At 40.8% G+C, this 22,099-nt stretch overlaps 1 protein-coding gene across 1 annotated transcript in view; it reads right to left on the bottom strand.

Moving 5' to 3' along the window:
• Positions 1 to 15,469: 15,469 nt before the first annotated feature.
• Positions 15,470 to 22,099, bottom strand: part of Wnt2b (Wnt family member 2B) — a 14,220-nt gene continuing 7,590 nt past the window's right edge. Inside the window, exons 2-5 of the mRNA XM_070006310.1 lie at positions 21,468 to 21,688; positions 20,082 to 20,359; positions 18,335 to 18,599; positions 15,470 to 16,007 (exon numbers count right to left, since the gene is read on the bottom strand). Coding sequence (XP_069862411.1) covers positions 15,778 to 16,007; positions 18,335 to 18,599; positions 20,082 to 20,359; positions 21,468 to 21,688 — 994 coding nt within the window. The 3' untranslated portion in view covers positions 15,470 to 15,777. The remainder of the gene's footprint in view (positions 16,008 to 18,334; positions 18,600 to 20,081; positions 20,360 to 21,467; positions 21,689 to 22,099) is intronic.

The following is a 22,099-nucleotide window of genomic DNA, read 5'->3' as shown; positions in this document are numbered from 1 at the left end:
TGACACTGATCAAGATGCATTGCATTTATAAAACTGCTTTATTGAATGGCAAAAATGTCTTATAAAAATTGGTTTTTAATGATGCCATTTGATTGAAGCTAAAGATTCTTTAAAAATCTTACTGTGAATCAAATTTAGGTAAGTGGAAGGGAATGAACTAGGATAGTTAATTAAGTTTAATGCCTTTTTTTTTTTTTTGGCATGGTATAAGGCTATGTGGAATAAGACTTCATTCCCAGCAAGTTAAGTTTTTTTCCTCCTGATTTTTCTCCTGGCCAATATGAAAACCTTGTCTGACATTAGACATAGAGTAATGAAAAAATTGCATAAATCCCTGGAGATGTGGAATGTGTTGATATCAGAGCTGATATTCTCCAAGGCCAGAATTCTTGAAAAAGGAAAAATTGCTTTTAAGTGGTAGGTCATTTTCTCACCTGCTTTGAAGCCTACTGGGTTAAGTATGAGAGTTCACAGTAAGGGTAGCCAGGAAGCCAAATGAAGTGGAATCTGATTCTGCTTATCTGAAAGGAGCGTCTTTATTTAAAAGCAGCACTGCCTTCTCCTTAGAGAACCAATCTTCATCTACTCTGGCCCTTTTCAGTTCATTTATTTATTTATTTATTTATTTACTTTGCAGAAAAGGCTTTGGAAGGTGCCATCACAAAAATGAAAAGGCTTAAAGATGGTCTTAGGGGATTTTATTAACTTACTGATAAGATCAGGCTGTGGCATGTGCTTTTAGTGCTTTGAATTAAGAAATGTATTTGAATGTAGAAGTTTCTAGTTGGGTGTTAGCTAAATTGGGCAGTCTTTGTGATGTTGACAGAAAAAAGTATTAAACTCAAAAGAGTCTCAAATAAATTGCTGTTTTACTAAGACAAAACTTTGTCTATTTTCACTGGATACATATTGTAGCTGTGCTGGGGTGGGAATGGACCTTGTTTCCACATATTTTTGCTAATCTTCATGTGGGAAAATGTAGTTGGACATGCCAATGATGAATTTCTGAGCAACTCATAATTGGCTGGCTCCACTGTAACTAGGGCCTTACAATCTGCTTGATTAATTCTTTAAGGACTACATTAGCCAAGTTGCATGATTTCCAGAGATATAGAAGGTCAGAAGTTACACTAACAAAAGACTTCTCCACAGAACATTTCACTAGGTTTCTTCAGGCCCTTCTTAAAAATAATTAAAATTTTTCTTCCTAAATTACATTTATAAAAATAATAAGCAACTATAAATGCCAAATATTTTTTAATGAATAGTGACCAAAGCTTTCAGGAAGGTTTGTCCAGTACTCTCATTACTTTTGTTTCAGAGTCAAAGATGATTTTAAGAACTAGGGGAGTTGGTAGATAATTATAACTATATATTGATATATACCATATAGAAAAGATATATGACTTTTTTAATGCTAGTACCAGGGCTTAACTCAGGGCCTTTTGTTTTGTTTTGTTTTGTTTTGCGTATGGCTATCTTCTATCACTTGAGCCAAGCCGCCAACCCAGCATTTTGCTGGTTGATTGGAGATAAAGACTCATGGATTTTTCTGCTCTAGCTGGCTCTGAACTACAACCTCAGATCTCACCCTCTTGAGCTAGGACTACAGGCATGAATCACCCCAGAACTAGGCCATTTTTTTATACGGTCTTAGTTTTACAGTAGTAATATATGCTGCATGTTAGTAATGCTGCTTATAGGTGAAAGATGTATATATGGTCTCCATTTGACTTTATTATTGATTAAAAAAAAAAAAAACCTATGGTAGTTGCATACTTCTTTGTTTCATTCACAGGGCCACATTCAGAAATTAAACTGACAAAGTAAGTTTCTTTAGTTTGAAAATGGGTTATATATTCAAAGCTGTGAGACTTTTTAGTTCTTAAGGACTAATATATACTAATACATGTATGTACATAAGTGTATATATGTACATATATACATATATTAGTATTTTTGAATTGTTACTAACCTTATGTTCTTGAAAAACATTGTTCTGTAATCATGCTATTTCCAATAATGCATCTGAGGTGTTCCTCAGAAACTGCAGAGATAATAAAATTAATCTATTGTATATAGGTCAAAATTTTTAAATGTTTAAATTAGTGCCTTTAAGTTCTTTATTTGGGTAGCCTGCCAGTCTAGTCTTTCTTTGTTGTTTCAGACTAAACTTAGGGTTTTACACATACTAAACAATAATGTTATCACTGTATAACATCAGGCTTTATTTATTTATTGTATTCGTGTGTGTGTGTGTGTGTGTGCGTGCGTGGGTGTGTGTGCCAGCCAGTATGTACCTCTGGCTTTTTGCTGGTTAACTGGAGATAAGTGTCTCACTGCCATCTAGATCCTCAGATCTTAGCCTCCTGAGCAGCAAGGATTATGGCCATGAACCACCACTACCCAGCCCCTCATTTTCTTTATTATTAGCATATTTGTAGCAAGTGAAAAGATATTCTATAAAGATATTTCTCATGCTTCATCCTCATTGTTCTCCCTCGAAAAGATCCAGACTTAAAGTTGTGAAATTGTGTATATTCTTTATCCTAATATTCTAAATTCTGAACTTTTTCTTTTTTTTTCACCAGTACTGAGGCTTGAATTCAGGGCCTGATGCTTTCCCTTACCTTTTTTGCTCAAGACTCATGTTCTACCACTTGAGCCACAACTTCATTTCTAGCTTTTTGCTAGTTAATTGGAGACAAGAGTCACAGACTTTCCCAACCAAGCTAGCTTTGAACTGCCAACCTCAGATCTCAACCTCCTGAATAGCTAGAATTATAGGCATGAACCACTAGCCCCACATGAACAATTCTTTTTAAAAGAGGAAGGAAAGAATAAAAGTGAGATCAAGGTATGTACTTTTTAATACAGGGATATACTTTTCTCACCTTAATTTGATATTTGTGAAAAGTACTGTTTTTTCATTTGTGTGATGCTGGTCCTAGGGCTTGAATTCAGGGCCTGGGAACTGTTCCGAGCTTTTGTGCTTAAGGTTAGCATCTACCATTTGAGCCACAGCTCCACATAAGGCTTTTTGTGTGTGGGGGTGCATAATTGGAGGTACTGGTCTTATGAATTTTCCTGCCTGAACTGGCTTTGAACTACAGTCTGCATATCTCAACCGCCTAAGTAGCTAGGATTATAGGCATGAGCCACTGGCATCAGGATAAAGCACTGATTTTTTTTTCTATTAACATATTCCAGCCAATATGAAGTTCACAAAAGCCATTCCTGAATTTGTATGTTTAATATTTCCCCCTTAAAATGAAAGTTTCAGTGCCAGAGTTCAAGACATACTGTCACTAACTGTTAATTTTTTTTGCTTAAATGGTAGCATTTGGTGCACATGGTCTGCTTAGCAGTTTCTGGATGTGCTTAGATTCACTTTAAGAAAATTACTAATCTTTGGAAGACATTTTTGTCTTTTGCAGACCCATCATGGTTCTCTAATTGGAAGGAATATGTGAGTGGAGTTTTGTACCTTTCTCTAATCAAATCTCTAATGCTTAAAAAGAACTAAATTAGCTGGGCATACTAGCCCTTCAAGAAGCTGAAAGCCATGAAAACAAGCTGTTTGAAGCCAGCCTAAGCAGAAAAGTCTGTGAGACTCCATCTCTAAGATAAGCAGCAAAAAGCCAGACTGGAGGTGTGACTCAAGTGGTAGAGCAGGAAAGTGGAGCAAGAACATGAGGGTCTTGGTACCAAAAAGAACTAAACTAATAAAAAACTATATTGATATATTAAAATCTAAACCAAGAATAATTTGGACTGCAGATAGTTCTTATCTCCCTTATTCAGGGAATAGTAATTCTTTTTTCTCCCTCTGTAATATTAAGATTGCCATGGGTCCATTTGACAATAGCCATCTTCAAGATAAGATTTTATTTGGAGCTGGGTACAGTGGCTCAAGCTAGTAATCCTAACTAATTAGAAGGCAGAAGTTAGGGAACTATGATTCAAAGTCAGGAATAAGTTTGTGAGACTCCATCTTACTCAGTGACTGGGCCCCAGTGATACACAGATAACAAGGGAAGCACAATCACTGAGTGTAATGATGAGTGCCTCTCACCCTCCAGGACACAGAGAAGCACAAGGAGGAACAACCCCAGCATAAAGCAAGACCTTTCCTTGAAAATAACCAAGTCAACTCCCTTTTACAGTTATTGGAAGATGTCTATGAATAATAAGAAAGAAAACAACCAAGTGAAAAAGGTGCTTGTAGGTATGGTTTAAGTGACAAAGTGCCTGACTTCTAATTTCAAGATCCTGAGCTCAGTTCTCAGTACTGTCAAAAGAATTATTTGGGCTTTGTGTATCAACAAAATTAAGAGAATCCAAGCTACATAATCATCCTTTATTTCAAGCTTTTAAGTGCTTATATACTATTCAAAGAACAGAAAAGGGCAATTGCACTTCATATTTGTAATTCTACCTACTCAGGAAGCTGATAATCATGTTTTGAAGCCAGCCTGGGCAGACATAAATCCAAGAGACCTTTTATTAATTAACTAGCAAAAGTCCTGAAGTGGAGGTATGGCTCAAGTGGTAGAAAGTCAGCTGTGAGTGAGAGGTTGAGGCCAGGAGTTCAAGCCTCAGTACTGGCAGAAAAAAAGCAGAGGTAGTGGCTATATTCCCTTGTATTTGAACACCTTACCTATAGTCAACATGATATACAGAGAAAAAAGCAACTGAGGAAGAATTTAAGAAGTAAACATGCCCCTCATGCGCTTTGTTAGGAATATATCAGCTTTTGTTTTCATCTACTCCATACACTGGAGTCCCAATTTCTTTATGAAGTCAGAATTCAAATTTTTATTCCTAGGTAGCACCAGTTTTACAATTACATTTTAATCCCTCAGTGTTGTTAGACTCCTATCTAGAGTACAGCCACAGCTGTTCTTGGCAGGCAAATACATTGCTGTTTTTCCTTCAGTCACAGTGAAATAAAGAAATGTTCTTTAGCTAGGGTGTGGATGAAGGCACATTACTAATCGTATACATAATTCATTCTCAGTTGCTGAGGTACTCAAAGTTGAAACCTTGGCCCTGACAAAATTCAGCTATATTTTTTATTTATTTGCCTGTGATCCCTTGGAGGTTTAGCCCTTACTAGGAGCCCAAGGATTCTAATTCAGTCAAGTCCTGGCTATGAAGACTTTTCCTATTAATTTATTTCTGGTGTACTTCAGCTATTACAATACCACCTTTAAAAAAAAAAAGCAAAAATAATCTCCTTTCAGAATCAGATTATTGAATGGAAGGACTTCAGCAAGCTTATCTTAATTTGTTTTCCAAGTTTGGGATTTCATAGAGCCTCGTCATTAAAAAATATAACTTATTCATGCTATATATTCATGCTATTTTATAACATGCTGTAATTAGTAACATTCATTCTATAAAATATATATATTTGAGTTTAGATTCATTGCATTAAGGTATTACACAGATTTGTTTCTTCAGTCTTTCTTTCAATGAATAGATATTTATTGGCTACTTTTATGAAGTAAAAGGACAATTCTTTTTTTTTTTTTTTTGGTCAATCATGGGGCTTGAACTCTGGGCCTGGGCGCTGTCCCTCAGCTCTTCAGCTCAAGGCGAGCGCTCTACCCCTTGAGCTACAGCGCCACTTCCGACAATTCTTGTTAACAAATAAGTCATAGCCTGGTGCTAAGTGGGTTGAGAAGGGCATGAAAATGTACTAGTATAAAATAAAACTACGACCTCAATAGATTGGTTTATACTCTCATACTTCAGTCATTTGATTGTAGGTGATTGATACATTATTTAAAGTGACTCCTATAAAATGACCCAGAAAGTTGGTCTAAACTTATGCAGGGCACTTTCCTTCAAAAGAATAATATAAAGGAGTGTCTTTTATTCTCTTCCAAATATGCAATATGGAATACTTTAATCTGACATGTCAAATTTCATGTTTTTGTCCATAGTAATAGGATAATGTTTATACGAATAGAATTTTTCACAAAATGAAGAGTTCCTCAACTAAATAATATCTCATAATACATAGTAACTGCCTTAAATGTATGACCCTCTACATTCATACATTTTTCTCTTATGCCCTCTCAATCTTAAAACTGACAGACTAATAAGAACTAAGGGCCATCCTGGTTTTGACAATAAAAATGTGATGTTACTGTGAAGCAAAATGGAACAGTAAGTGTTAAATCAAAATTATATGGCTGTGTATACATATGGGGGAAAGCCTCCCTGATTTTCCAACACTCACTTGTTAATGTCAGCTACACAGCCTGATTCCGAAAATAGGCATATACTGTTAGTTTGAAAACTAAATAAAAGGATATTCTTCTAAGATGAACTTTACTGAACAATTCTGCAACCGTTACAATTATCTTTACAAGTAGGGGGAGGAGGCATCAAATTATTTTCTCTTAACTGAAAAATCATTATGATCTATGTGTATATGTGTGTGCATGCATGTGCAGGTACTGAGGCTTGAACTCGGGGCCTCACGCTCTTGGCTCTTTGACTCAAGTCTGGCATTCTACTACTTAAGCCATAGCTCCACTTCTGGCTTTTTGCTGGTTCATTGGAGATAAGAAAAACGCAGACTTTTCTGCCTAGCAGGCTCCAAACTGAGTTCCTCATATCTCAGACTCCTAGGTAGCTAGGGTCACCATGCCATGCTCCTATCTCTATTAAGGAATGTCTCAGTCAAGTAACATGTACTAACTGGCTAACTGGAGTTATGACCATGAAATCCATTTTTTGTTCTTGTTGTTTGGGTTTTCTTTTTTCAAAAATAGAATCTCACTATGGAACTTTCAGTCCTTTTGCCTGCCTCAGCCTCCCAAATTCTGGGATTACAAGTATATGCCAATATGTCTGAAGTACATATTTTAAAGTAGACACAACTTGTCCTTTAGGAACTTATACAAATTAGATGGGTATTCAATAAATGTAGAAAAATGATGAAGCCATATAGAGTAGAAGAGAAGGCCCAAGTTTGTACTAGAGAGTTGAAGAATATGCTGGTTTAAATCAGTGATGCAAGAGGAAAAAAGGAAAATAGATCATTTAAATGATGACTTGGAGGCAGAAGACTGATAATCAAGTTTTGGCATTTGCTAATGACTCTTCTCTGGCAGTTTATCTGAGTTTGCCAAACCAACTGAATATGCAGAGATTATTAATATTTGAGCAAGTTAACAGTTTACATCTCCAGATCTTGAGTTAGATGCACAAAGACACCATGTAGTCCAGAAGTCTGACTTGTAGCACACTTATGTTTCCCATCTTCTAACCTACACTCCTGTTATTCTAGTGACTATACTAACATTTGATTTCTCAAAAGATATAAGTAAACTGCATTCCCCTAAATTCCTGTGAAGTTATTACCTACTCCAATAGGACTTGGGCAGAGATACGAAACATAGTTATACACTTTTTTCTCCTTAAACTTTTATCTTTCAGATGGCATTGAGAGTAACCATATCTCTGATTTTGCCTCAAACTCCATATTGGATTTTTTAATTGCTTTTTGAGCAATAACTTTTCCCTGGTTGCTTAACCAGTCATACAAGTTGTGGCTTCTGTCTCTAGGCCTATTTTATAATAGCTGTTCTGGGAGAACAGATGAAAACTAATAAGTCAGTTAGATATTTTATGAGTATTGAAATCCCTTCCATTCAGAAATGTAAATAAAATAACCAGCATGAGCAATCAGCTTATGTCAGATTCCATGGGTTTATGTTACATAGGGAAATTATAGTGCAACCTGAAACATGCTTCTTAATGAATTCATAGTGGTGTCACAGTTGAATGTAAACCCTTGAGCTTTTTCTTTTGTGAAGGGTTTCAGAAATCACCTTTTAGAAACTGCCTAGGAGAGGAGGGGAAAACTAAGATGATACTAACAAATGCTATCACCATTAAGTAGTTGCCTCCCTTCTAGCACCAAATCATGCCAGGTAAATAAAGTAGAAACCGAAGATTCTACTCTGTTTTGGGCTTGAATTATTCAGGGAACCTAAAAAATGCATACATGGTGCTGCTCTGGTCAGACCCACAATCCAATAGGTATTATCTTTCTGAAAGTGGCACCAGGAAACTGCTGTGGAAGAGCTGGGTTCTTCTGCTTTTTGTCCTTATAAAGCAGGAACATTCAATTAGGAGTATGACAGAAGCCTGATAAATGGCTGTTTTTACCTTCAGCAAATTTAAGAAACCAGAGACCTAATTGGAATAGTGAAATCAGAATTTGACCCCATCTTTGGCTGCTAGTCCAGTGTCCTATAGTATGCAGGAAATGCCTCCTCATGTATTAGTGAACTGGTTTTGCAATCTCTAAAGCTCTGTAGCAGCTCCCCTCTATTCACCATGGCCTCAGATATGATAAATAATCTACTAGCCACAAAAATCTAGCATACAAAATGGAATATAGGGGATTGGTCAACTTTTAAAGTTTGGAGTGAGAGAAAGAAATGTGTTTTCTATTTAAAATTAGTCTTTTTCACATTCTAATTTCTTAAGAGATTGGCTTGACTGATGCCAAATTCTGGGCCTGAAGTCTACATTAATGCATTACAGTTCAGAATAGGATATATAATATCCTCTACTTAGTCCAGAATCTCAAATGATAAGGATCTGCAGTTAATGATACATAGCATTTTGTTGGGCTTCACAGTGCAGATCTCTTGTAGTCTCTGTATCTGAATCAAATGAATTCATCCTTGTGCTTTCCCATATATGCCTTGGTATTTCCTGACATAGATCAAGATGCTGTGTGGCTCTATAGAAGACTGAATCATCTGATAGTCTAAATACATAGTACTTTACATTATTTAATCCCTGGCCTCAGCATTCTAATTTGTCTGTATTCCTTAAAGTATATCATAGGAACCTTCTTGAAATCCCTTATTTCTTGTTTATATCTTCTTGTAAGTTTTGGTATGTATCAGTTCCTTCTATTTAGAATACCTTCCCCTGACTGCCCTTAACTCATGCCTTCTCTTGTAAAAGTCACTCTAAAGTTACTTCTGGAAGAATATCTATAATTTCATTCACATTTCTTTTATTCTAAGACTTCTGTTTCTCAGTCTGTTAAGCTGTTTTGTCTCTGTACATTGTTATCCAAAAGCATAATGATTCTAAGAATGATGGTCTTCCTGCATCCCTTGTGTCTACTGATGGCCTTTTCAATTTTCAGGAGCCCTGTCCATTTTCCATAGTCTTTCCTTTTACTTTATAGTCACATTCCTAGAGAAAAAGGCTGGTGTTAAAGGCTTGGCCTCCACCTCAGTGTGTGTGGCAGCCTGCTGAATAGGTCCTTATGGCTAACAAGGATTTAACCCTTTGTGCTGTTAATCTCAGCATTCTACTCAGAAAACTTCAAGCTACAGGCATGAGACCAGGAGTGGACCTGGAGGTGGGAGTAGGGAAATTTCCACTGAAAGCCAAGTTAGCTTTTTTTTTTTTTTCTAAACACAAGACCTATGAAGCTGCTGTCGTCAGCAGCTCACCCGACATTCTCCTGCTCTGCCTCTTTTCCAGGAGTCAGGGTTAGTTTAAGAAAAAGCCTCTTGCTAGAAGCCATGACCTCGTACTTTTATCCCCTCCATCTGGTGTGCGGCCTCATGGGGCTGTGCTGCTATGCAGGAGGTGAGCAATGGAATTCTTTAGATGATGACTTCTGAGCCCACATGCGGAGGCAGTGGGGGTGGGAAGCAGGGAGAGCAGTGAGAGCCAAGATCGATGGACAAAAAGTAAGGTTTGTTGGGGGAAGAATCCTGACTTGAGGTAGACTGTTTTCCTAAGGTGTTCTTTCTCCAGTGCAAGCAGGGGCCCAAGTCAGGGAGCTGTAGCTTCCCAGGTCAGTGATTGATGAATAGTGTTCCTGTAGCTTTCCCTTCTGCCTTCACAGTTGGGGTGCAGAAGTGGGATAACTAGGGGTATTTGAGGCTTTAGGCTGTCTGTAAGCAAATGCATTCTAAGATGGAACTGGCAAGGCTCCCTCTGCACAGATCCTCTCTTGGAGCTTCTTTCTCTCACTAACTTGAACCAAAAGACAGGTCTAGATTTTGAATGAAGGTTGGGAGGAGGGGTTAAAAAGAGCAAAAGTTTTCGCTGATGTCAAATCGAAGTCTATTGTCTGCCTGTCCTACAGAGGTTTCTCTATAGGGTAGATGCCCTTTGCTTTGCTATGGGTGAGCTGCTTGTCTGAAGAAGTCCAAGATCTTTATTAGGGGATGGATAAGCATCTGGCTTGGGGTAGGATGGTGTTATAGCACTTTCCTTCCCTGTCCCTACTTTCCTAACCTAGGGTTTAAAAAGAATGAAGTCTTGAAGGAAATTCTAATATAAATTTTAAAAGACTAAAGTCCTATGAATTTTCTCTCATGGCTTCTCTTGATTACTCCCATTCTGTCTGTGCATTTAGCATCACTTGAAAAGAACTCGATAAAATGAAAACAAAAACATGAGTGTTAAGCTGAAGGTGAGGAGGACTACAAAGAACTAAGTGCAGAGTTGTTTAAACATGAAATACTTTGTGGAGTGATCTCTTGATGGTGGTAATGACATTGTCAAAACTGATAGAAGAGGATTTGTTGAGAATTCAAAAGAGAGGTATAGACTATGCCTTTGTAAACTCCGCTCATATATAGGTAGGACTGTGAAAGGGTGTGGATATATTACTGCCGTTTCTGTTCTGAAGGTGCAAGTGCTCTGGTACCCTCAGTCCTAGGTGTCCTCAGACTTTGAGGAGAGTACTCAGGGTATGGAGTCAGAAGATGTAGGTTTAAGTTCTGTTTGAGTCGCTTTCTGTCCACGTAATCTTGGACAAATGATTGAACTTCTATTAATGGCATCCATAAAATGAAGTTTGACCCCTACTTCACAATGTTGTTGTGAGAATTACATATTTGTTTACACATTTTTGTGAACAAAAAGGGTTTTATGATCATTATTGTTATTCTTGCGGAAAGTTCCACCTTGGACTATGTCAAAGATGAAACTGTGGATGAATTGGTCTTCCTTTTTCTTTGCTCAGAATAGCCTTTCTGTTTGATCACAGCTGTTTATCACAGGCTGATGATACTGACATACAGTAATCAGATTTTGGTTCCTTTGGTCAAAGTAAAAGCCCCCATGGCATAGATTTATGGATCAGAATAGAAGGAAGCAAAGCCCCCATGGCATAGATTTATGGATCAGAATAGAAGGAAGCAAAAGAAAATTAGGTCAAGATAATTCAGTTAACTAGGCAAATGCTTATCTTGGATTCTCAAATCCTGAAAGACTGAAACATTTTATATCAATGAAGGATAATCACAAAGATGCTCAAAGGCCACGAATGGGAAAGTAGAGAAATGAGCTTATAAACTCTCCTATCCTTTTTACCTTTGGGATTAGGGGCAAGTTTATTACTGACACCCTAGTAGCTGTTGCCTGAAACCTGCCAATCACCCAAAGCGGGAAAACAGCTTTGGGGAAAAGCTAAGTTCAGTGCAACAACCATGGCACATTTGCTCTAGTAAAGATACTGCTTGTTCCTTTCCACTGCCCCTTTCTTGGAGAGATCATGCTTGAAATCCAAAGCTCTCCTGTTTCCTAACCCAAAGAGTTATAAGTAACCACCATAAGCCTCAGGCTCATGCAGTCATAGCAAACTGCCCCATCCTCCAGAGAACACAGGAGTGTTTCTAGCATGTACCAAGTTTGAGAAATGTGCCACTTTGGCTACTGTGCTTGGATAGTGATTCTTCATCCTTGCTTTCTTCTCTACCATGTCCTTTCTGCTCTCTCCCCCCTCCCCTTTCATCCCAGAAGAGAACAATTCCTACAACATAACTTTGTAATATCTCTCAGCTGGACCCTGTCATTGGTATGGTTTGGCTTTATCAGACATGTTTTATTGCTGGGGGCTGGGGGTGGGGAGGGTAGAAGGGACAACTGCAATTTCTATGGAGCCTGAGAGACGCTATGTGTATGTGTATATATGTGCATCTCTTGGACATGTGTATGTGCTGTATATCCTCATGGTTGTGTTAAGGCTGACAGGGAGAGCAAACAGTGAAAAGGAAGCATCTTTCTTATTTTCCAACATGACTTCAAAGATGCCCAACCCCCATAGTAGTAGGCAGTTCCCAAGTGGAGGGTGGGGGCAGAGGCCTCCACCAAGGCCATCAATAACCAGGTGTGAGCTACAGGTCTCTGTGTAATGTGAGGCTCTCCCGTATTTCATTTCTGCACCCAGGGGGCGGCTCTGCAGGATTGCTTACGGAGAGCTCTGTGTCTGGCACCTCTCTCCACAAGGCCCAGGCGCCCAGGGTCCCACCGACCTGCCCAGGAATGCATCGCATTGTTCTCTGGTGCTGTAATTTGGCTGCAGGAGCTAGGCTGAATGCCTCCCAGGGATGAGAAACATACTCTCTCTGGCGTCCTCCCTTCTTCCCAGCTAGCTTCTGCCCTATGACCACTGAGAACATCTAAATAAAAAATTCAGAAAGGCTGAGGGAAAAAATCCTGGTTATCTATCTTCCATTAAACTATGTAGAAACTCATGTCCTGAGTTGGTCTGAGATTTGGCAAAGGGTTTGGTAGTTGGTGCTCTTGATAACAGACAAGAGAGAGAGGAGAAACTTGTCTGCAACAAGGAAGAAAAGAAATTAAGAAAGGAAAAGAAGCCAGAGCTATAAAACTTTCTGCAAACAGATCTCAGGATAGTATTTGCTTCTTTTAATCAATCTCACATCTTTAATTTGATTTCCCAGCATCACTCTAAAGAAAGAGTGCCATTATTCAAGGCTAATAATAATAAAACTTGGCTCTTTTCTGCAGGTCTAGGTTAAAGCTGGCATTCTTACTTTTACTTAAACTGGACATAGTCTGTGCAGATGAGGTACTTCGGTCATGTACCTTCTCTAAAACGTTCCTGTAGGATAGAGGCAGTATCTTTTAAGTTAAACTTGTATCCAAAGAGCACTTGCTTAAATGAAGTGTACCTAAATGTTTATCAAAAGTTTAAAAAAAGGACCAACATGGAGTAGAAGGAGATAGGCTAAGACATTGCTGATGGGAAGGACAGACTTCTATCAAATAAGAAAGATAGAAAAGAGGGCTTTTGGGGGCAGAGTGAGGAAATAGCAGCAAAACTGATGGTACGAAATAAAGTTCTTGTTTTGATGCTTGCTCCAAATAAATTAGTTTCTGTTTGTGTAGTGCAGAATGAATGCCAGTTGTCCAAAGCCAACTGGAATGCAGAGGCAAGCTAAGGACTAAGAAAGAATTGTTTGGCCATCATTTCCATTGCAGCCACACAGTTTCTATAGTGGGGCTCAAATGGACATCTTTTCTCTCATTCAGACACCTTATTTTTAACTTCATACTCTGGACAGCTTGTTCTCTTAATCATTTATAAGAAATGGCAAACCCTGCCACTTTGTGACCTAGTACTGAAGCCCAGGGGAAAATTGAGTATTATGAGATACCAGAAAAGGTGCACCTACTTCTTTCCACAGCGAAAGAACTGCAAGTCAAATAACATTACTGGGAACAGAATTTAAACACAGGTTGACTTCCCCATGCAAGGCCTATGCCACCTCTCATTGATATGGTGACTTGGATATTCCTGTAAGAGCAGGGACCTGAGGCTCTTTCCAGTAGCCTGGTACACAAGGCAGTATTTGTCAATTCACTCAACCTTTGCTTCAATTCATATTGATTATGATCCCAAACTTCCCCACTATTCCAAAGTTTTCCTTCTCTTAATCCCCACCCAAGATGCTCCTCTATACACTTCCCATTTCTCCCTCCCTAATCCCACTACTGGCTCATCAGTTATCCAGTTGACTACATTCTGCAAGGATGACATTCCCTTGGCCTGACTCACTCGGTCCCATTTCTCCACAGGCATCCCCTCGCCGCAGACCACAAGAGCCCTGACTAGCTCATGTTTTGTGTTAATGGATGTGAAACCGGAGCAAATCCCCTCACCAAAAGAAAAACCACCCTAAACTCTCCCACACAGGTCTCAGCAGGTTACACAAATATTAGTCCTATCATCCAAATAAATCTGCCTCTGTGGCCAGAATGAAGGCTCCCTGAACCTCCTGCTGCCTGTGCAGAGCAAAAATGTTCCACAAACATGAGAACCCAAAGGGATGTTAGCGAGGAACTTGAGAAAGGAAAGAGAGCCCGTATCTAGACTCCTCTGTGTAAACTCCCCAATTGGTAGACTGCTGTCAAGATTAGACAGATCTAAACCAAAAGTTCTTCAAGAGGTTAAGATGGGCTTGAAAGTCAGGGGCTTCAGTGAACAGTGTCCATTGGCTGCCTTTTGGGAGCATAATTAAATTCAGTATCTATGATAGGTACATACTCTTATTGTACAGATGGAAAAAAGAAGAGGCTAAAGAATTTAAATATCTTCCTGAAAATATTTTTAAAAAGTGACACAACTATGATTTTAAACTTGGAACTGTCAAAACTGCAAATTTCTATACCACTTCACTGTTTTATCAACAAGCAAGAGATAACCATTGTCCAAGTCACATAAAATTAGGACATCAGTTTCAGACTCCATGTCTAATCCTCCAGCTATCTGCTATCTCTAGGGATTCCACTACTGAAAACCTGGTTAGGCAGAGGTTAGTAGCAAAGAAGGAATTCTGCCCAATTGTAGCCAAATGTGGAATGAACAAGAATAATTACCAGGACTTGTAGAGTCACTAAATATTTGTTGAGTAAATGAGGGCAGGCTACTGCCTTCTAGGTTGCTTACCACATTGGCTCCAAGCCCCAGCTCTTTGTGTAGCCATAGCTCCTAGCTTCAGTGATTTGGATCCTCTCCTAAAGAATTATTGAAGCTAGAGGTCTCTGTCTCCCTAGTATATACTGATTCTCAGGTTGTCCTAGAGATCAGCTTTTCTGATCCTCTCCTGCCCTCCTGAGTTCCTATTTTTACTCAGGGTTTTAAAACCTAGCTAGCCTCCAGAATAATGTATGGGAATGAGGGTGAATCCCAAGGTCTAGCCAGATATACTGTGTACTCTCTTCTTGTACTGTTCCAAGGTGTTCTAATAATCTGTTAGAGTTGAGAATCAACCACTGTATGCCACTTCAGTCTGAACAGGCAGTAAGTGAACAGACTGCTGTCGATAAAGGTGGAAATGGAAAGAGAATGTGTTTGTATAGTTATTATTTTTTTCTCCTACAAAACAGCAGGTTATAAACTATATATGAGGATGTGAATAGAACCTGTCTACCATCTTATCTAGCATTCTCAGGCTCTCAACAGTAGGATAATGTATGAAGCCTAAGATTTTCTTTCAAGGAATCGGGCAGTCTGTTCAAACTGTCTCCATGGAAGGGACATGCAGTTTTGTTTCTCTTGTCTACCTTCAGCTGGGTAGGATCAAAAAAGAAAGCTATCACCATGTTTCCTTCCCATTACACACCCAAGACATATCAAGGAAAGGGGTAGGGAAAGCCTTGACCAGGTAATTTAGTGCAACTTGAGTCACTCTGAAGACTTTCTACCTCTTCTACTCTCTCTTCAAACCTCCAGAGGGGAAGTCAGGAAACCCACTCAGTTTCTTTATATCCTCTATCAACTCCTTCCCAGGGCTAAGGAACCAACCAGGACACATGGTCCCTCTGCATTATTCTCCATGTCCTTAAATAGAAGCTGTAGCAGCCCAGGGTTGCAGGTGGAGAAAGGTGTGCATGCAAGGATCTTGTGCTTTTGAGTTGGGAGGCTTGAAGTGGAGGGGATGAGTGAGGTATCTTAGGTGTTCAGGTCTGGTCCAGCCACTCTGCTTTCTTGGGGGCCTTGCAAGTATGGATGTCCACAATATTTCTGCACTCCTTGCACCGCACAGCACAGCACCAGTGGAATTTGCACTCACACTGGGTGACACGGGTGACTCGAGTTGTATCGTAACCTCGACCGCAGCACATGATTTCACAACCATCTGTTCCTTTAGATGTCTTGCTGCAGACTCGGCCTGCGGTGCCTAAGGAACCTGGGTTGGTGAAGAAAAGGGAGTGAGAACCAAATTACCTCTTGCTTCAGCTACTCTGAGCACCTTAATCACATCCTCAGAAGGAAGCCATAATCACTTTCCCTAAAAATGTACCCACTAGCCATGAAAACTCTTCATAGCCTCCTAGACTAGTCTCATTTCTTTGCACCATCATGGATTCAAAAAGATCACTGAGCCCACCTGCAATTTCCTCCCTGCCAGTACATTTCTAGATTCTCTTCAGAACTGAATCTTCCAGTGTACATAACTATGTTGGAAATACATCAAACAACAAAACCTCTTCTAAGAAATCTTCCCACAACTCTGATCCTGCTACCATGTTAGTATTTTGGTCCTTAGTTGCTATTTCACTAAGATATACTGGGAAGAAGTATAGGGTGGCCATTAAAGCATGACTGGATAAGTGCTGGTGGCTCACACCTGTAATCCTAGCTACTCAGGAGGCTGGACTATCCACAGGATTGCTGATTGAAGCCAGCCCAGTCAGAAAAGTCTGTGAGACTTTACCTCCAAAATAAGATGCAGAAAGTCTGGCTGTGGGCATGGCTCAGAGCACCAGGCAAGCATGTAGGCAAGAAATTTAAAAAGCAAAATATATTTAAGATTTGGTATATTACCTACAACACACTTTCACAGATAAGGGGTACTATTGCATTTCAAGTAGGCAATAATTACATGTGGCTGATCTTTACTGTATCTGGGGTACACAGCTATGAGAACATTTCTGTCATCACAGAAAGTTCAGCTGGACAGTAGAGTTTTAGAGGGAAAACCTGGATCCATTCTCTGAGGCACTGCTTTGGGTTTCTGAGAGCTAATTTTATGCTTCTGAGAAAAATGAGCACATATATTACTCATCCTCCCTGGTAACTTGAAAGATCCATCCATCTTTCCTTCCTTCCTTTCTTTTTTGTGATGGTGGTATACTAGGGTTTGAACTCAGGGCCTCATGCTTGTTAGGCAGGCACTTTATGGCTGAGTCACACCTTTAGCTCTCCAAAGATACATTTTTGATATGGTGAAATAGGGTTATACTTCAGATATTATGAAATTATTTCTAAACCTCCAGAGACTAACCCTCTGAGTAAGTCCATGTGGAAACATACCTAATGGCAGGAAATCACTAATGGAGTCAAAAGGACTCTTTAACCTTTTTTCTTCTAGCTCTCTACAAAGTACACCAACTCTTTCTGCTACTCAGGTAGAGCTCCACCCTGTTTCTGTGTAGCTTTGTTCTGAAATGACAGTGATAGGTGAAGACAAGCAGTGCAGAAGACAGCTTAAGTTTTTGGCTCCACTTTACCCAAGTCCTGAATGTTGAGTCTGCAGAAAAGAGCCTGGGAGCCCCATGACAGTAACCAGAAGAAAAGCAGTTCTATTACACTATTTAACCTATCGGAGCCAGAAATTATGAGGCAGGATGATAACTTCCACTCTCTCGGGGAGATACCCTATCACTTTCCCTGCATTCCCAGGAATTCCACCACTAAATAGCTAAAGTAGATTGAAAGGCAGCCATTCCCAGCTATACCTGCTTTTGTAGGGAACTCCTTCCTTGCCTCTCTGACTCCACTTTCAAATTTTCAGTGGCAGCACACTGGATAAAGCCTTTCAAGATCATTTGTGGCCTGGTTCCAACCTGTCTTTCTAGCTTTAATCTCCCTTGCCAGACACTTTTATTCAGACACACTGATCTGCTCTGTCCCACCTACCATTTTACTCAAATACAGAACATTTCTGCCTATTCTTTTCTCTTGCTATCCAGATAATCCCCACACTTCAAGGAACAGCATAAATATCCCATTTTCAAATAAACTTTTCTTCCTATTCCAGTCATCTCCCTTTACAGTTATATTTACATACCCACTATGCATCTCTTATTTTGTTTGTGTGTTGTGCTAGAGACCAAACCCAGGGTCCTGCACAAGTTAGGCAGTACTATACCAACCAGCTACAGCCACAGCCTTAATCTCATTTCTTCAGGTAGACTGTAAAGAGGCAGAGGCTTAATGCTGCAACTAGTGCTGCTGTGTAGTCCACACATTGCTTATAACTGAAAACAGGTGGTTCATTTAATCTTCTGAATAGTGCCTACAATATCCTGAAGGTTGGCTACACAAAGAAATAATACATAACCAGAGGCAGGCCTCAAGGAGTCACCAGTCTCAGGATCAGATTTTCATGTAGGGAGGTGACTGACTTCTATAGCACCCCCTTCCTGAACTCCTACAACTAAACAGACCAAGACAATTAACCAGCAGTATTAAGAACCGGGTTCCATGTCTCTGCCTGCTTTCCTTTCTCACCTGCAGCCTTGTCTAAGACACAGTAGTCTGGGGAGTTGTCAAAGTAGACAAGATCAGTCCGCGTAGCACGGCGATAGCCTTGGCGAGCTGCTGTGAAGTTGGCACCGTCCTGCGTGGCTGTCACCTGCACAGCCCCATCATAGCGCCGCCGCAGGTAGTCACCTGTGCGACGGAAATCTGAGAGTGCACGCCAACAGGTGCGCAGAGTACAGGAGCCACTCACACCATGGCACTTACACTCCAGTTTCAGAAATCGCCGCACAGCCTAAGGGAGGATGGAGGCAGGTCAGGGAGAAGCACTAGACAGGACAATTCTGTTCCCCTAAGAGCTCTGAAATCTGCTAACCCAGGCTGGCTGTTTGAGCCATTGGTGGCTCTTTCCCACATCCATTCTTTCTGATCAAGTTTCTTTTAAGAAATCTTCCTGGACCAAGTGCTTGGATTGTCATAATACTTGCTGGACTGCTGAGCTGTAGTACTCATCCTACAGCACATCCTTTAGTTTTCATGTGTTTTAGATGGCTAAGCACCATGCTTTTGTAGTGTGTTATTTTCAGCATAGTATGCAAGAGGTGCTCACATACTAATGAACAGACTAGAACCATCTCTTAATTTTCAGCGTTTATGAAGGCAGTTTTTCTCTTTAAAGGTTATTTTTGGGGCTGGGAAGGTGGCTCAGTGGTAGAGCGCTTGCCTTGCATGCATGAGGCCCTGGGTTCAATTCCTCAACACCACATAAGCAAAAAAGAAAAAAGCCAGAAGTGGCGCTGTGGCTCAAGTGGTAGAGCGCTAGCCTTGAGCTGAAGAGCTGAGGGACAACGCCCAGGCCCAGAGTTCAGGCCCTGCAACGGGACCCCCCCAAAAAAAGTTATTTTTCAGCCAGGTGCTGCTAGTGGCTCACTCCTGTAAGCCTAGCTACTCAGGAGGTTGAGATTTGAGGATCTCAGTTCAAAACCAGCCCAAGTAAGAAAGCCCATGAGACTCTTATCTCCAATTAACTGCCAGAAAAATGGAAGTGGGGCTGTGGCTTAATGTGGTAGAGTGTTAGCCTTGAGCAATAAAGCTCAGGGACAGCACCCAGACCGTGAGTTTAAGCCTCCCCAACTGCAAAAGAAAAAAAAAAAGTTACTTTTCAACCAGACACTGGTGACTAATGCCTGTAATCCTAACTACTCAGGAGGCTGAGATCTGAGGATCACCATTCAAAGCCAACCCAGGCAAGAAAGTTCATGAAACTCCAATAAACTACCAAAAAAGACAGAGGTGGAGCTGTGTGTGACAGATAACTAGCATTCAACAAAGAACTCAGGGACAGCAGCCAGGCTCTGAGTTGAAGCCCCAAGATAAGCACACACACAAAAAAAAGTTTCTTTTCAGCCAGGCACAGGTGAATCTTGCCTGACATCTAGCTTCAGCAGTAAGCAAAAATTGGACTGTGGTCCAGGCTAACTGGACAAAAAGTGGGATCCTATCTCAAAAATAACTAGAGCAAAAAGGGCGAAAAGCATGGCTCACACAGTAAAATGAGTGCCTACCAAGTGCAAAGCCCTGAGTTCAAAGCCCAGCACTACCAAAAAATAGTTACTTCACTTCCTTTTTCTACTTTTCACCAGTATAGAATCTTGATTGAACCCAAGCATTCCTAAGCTCCCTTACATTCCTGTCCCACCTGCACGTTTAGGCTCTGGTCATACAGACTAGTCACCCTTGAAAATGTGAGTATATATACCCAGATATGAGTACTGACCGTGCGACCACAGCGGTTGTTATGTAAGTTCATGAGGGCGCGGGCATCTTTTAGCCTCTTCTCCTTGGCATCCACAAAGGCCTTGGCAAAGCGGACACCATAGTGGATGTTGTCACTGCAGCCTCCCCAGTCAAAATCCCCACGTTGGTCATGATGTCGACCACGGGTATATGGGTCACAGCTGCACACACTCAGTTCTCCCTGGCTACAAGCACGAGTGATAGCGTGAACCACTCCTGCTGATGAGATGGCATATACAAAGGCTGCCTCTCGGCTACCTAAAGAGAGAAAGGGTAGAGGGGCATTTCAGGAAACAAGCCTATGTCTGTCCCTCCAGGTTTTTACTTTTTACTATGTAGCCCAGGCTGGCCAAGAAATCAAAATCATCTGCCTTTATCCTCCCACACACTGGGATTACAGACATGTGCCACACCTGTGGCTCTGCCCATACATTTCTTCAGCTCACCATAACCCCTGGAATCTCCTCTCTCTCTTTTTTCCAGAGCCATCTCTATACTCTATTCAAGGTGCCCTTCCTTTCTAAGAGCATTCCTCAGAGTATCTGATCTCTTCTCCTTAGCCCTCACTATTCTCTACCCACTTTCCTATATAGCTGACCTATACTCCTATTTCCTTCCAATTTCCCTGGGTCCTTCCACCAAAGTACCAAGGTGAATCATTCCTTCTCACTGAGTGTTAGCACTGGTATATTTAGTTAGCTGTCTTTAGTCCACGTAACAAGCCTTTCCAGCCACCTCTGCTAGACAGTTCCCCATAATGCAGACCCAAGGGACAACCTATCTGAATAGACATGTTACTTTCTGCTGAACTCCCCTTTCTGCTGCATATCGATGATCATTACCACCAGCACCCTTCAGATTCCCATCTTATTCCCATCCCATTTCTCCTAGCTTCCAGCCTAGTCCTGCTTAGCTGTTTTGCTGAGCTAGGGCCAAGCCACTGATTCCAAATATTTACATTATTACCTTTCTGTCTATGTCTTGTTCCCATTACTGTAGTGTTGGGATTGTTAGAGTGACATGATAATGATGGTAAGAACCAAAGGAACTTTTCATAGTTCTCACCTTTTCAGTGTATGGAAGCACCCTCAGGCTTGGGAACCGCAGTACAGAGAAAGCAAAGGAGAAAGATGGAGGTGCCAGGAAATAAAATTATCTGTTTAACCATCTTAGAGTACTGGGATTGGGAGAGATCCCTACCTGTAAGGGTCTGTTCCTAACTGTATCCTGAGCTCTACTCACAACTGTTCCTCTGATTATAAAGTAGTGTGTGGGAGAAGAGAGCAAAGATTATAACTACCCTTCCCACTCACCACCCCAAGCACAGAAGGGGAAGGAGCTGGGGCAGGATGGACAAGGCCCCTACTTCTGAGCATGACACGACCAAAGACAGTGTGGTCCCTGTCCAGCGTGGTGCAGTTCCATCGGTGATGGCGGAACTGATGCTGACACTCTCGGATCCATTCTCGGGCACCTTCACCCACAGAGCGCATGATGTCTGGGTAACGCTGACACAGCTGCCGCTGCCGGCTCACCAAACCAGGGATGTTGTCACAGATCACTCGGGCTCCCAGTGCACCAATGTACCTGTAAGATATAACAACAACCTTGTTCTACATCAGGAGGATCAGGAGAATAAGGGCCCTGAGGAATGGTTGGTATGGTATCTAGACCTTAGATTCCTTTTCCTCCCCACCAACCCACATCCCTGATGGTGATGAGTAGATCCATTCCCCACAAGCTCTGGAGAAATAGTTACTCAGTTGCAGAAAGAGTAATTGAGTGGTCTCCCACCATTACCAGTTCCCCAGCCAAAGGCCAGAAGTGACACACACTCCCAGAACACAAGCCAGGCATGTGTCATATATACAGAAGCTGTGGGCATGTCACACAAACCCATTGCCTGTTTATTTAATAAACATTACAATACTCAGAGAAAAATAAACTAACAAATGAAGGTCTGAAACAACACTTTGAAACCCACATGTAAGAGGCATA

This window comes from Dipodomys merriami, unplaced genomic scaffold (assembly GCF_024711535.1).
Source record: "Dipodomys merriami isolate MVZ:Mamm:240054 unplaced genomic scaffold, mDipMer1.0.p SCAF_7, whole genome shotgun sequence".
Lineage (NCBI taxonomy): Eukaryota > Metazoa > Chordata > Mammalia > Rodentia > Heteromyidae > Dipodomys > Dipodomys merriami.
This window is presented reverse-complemented; position numbering and strand designations above follow the sequence as displayed.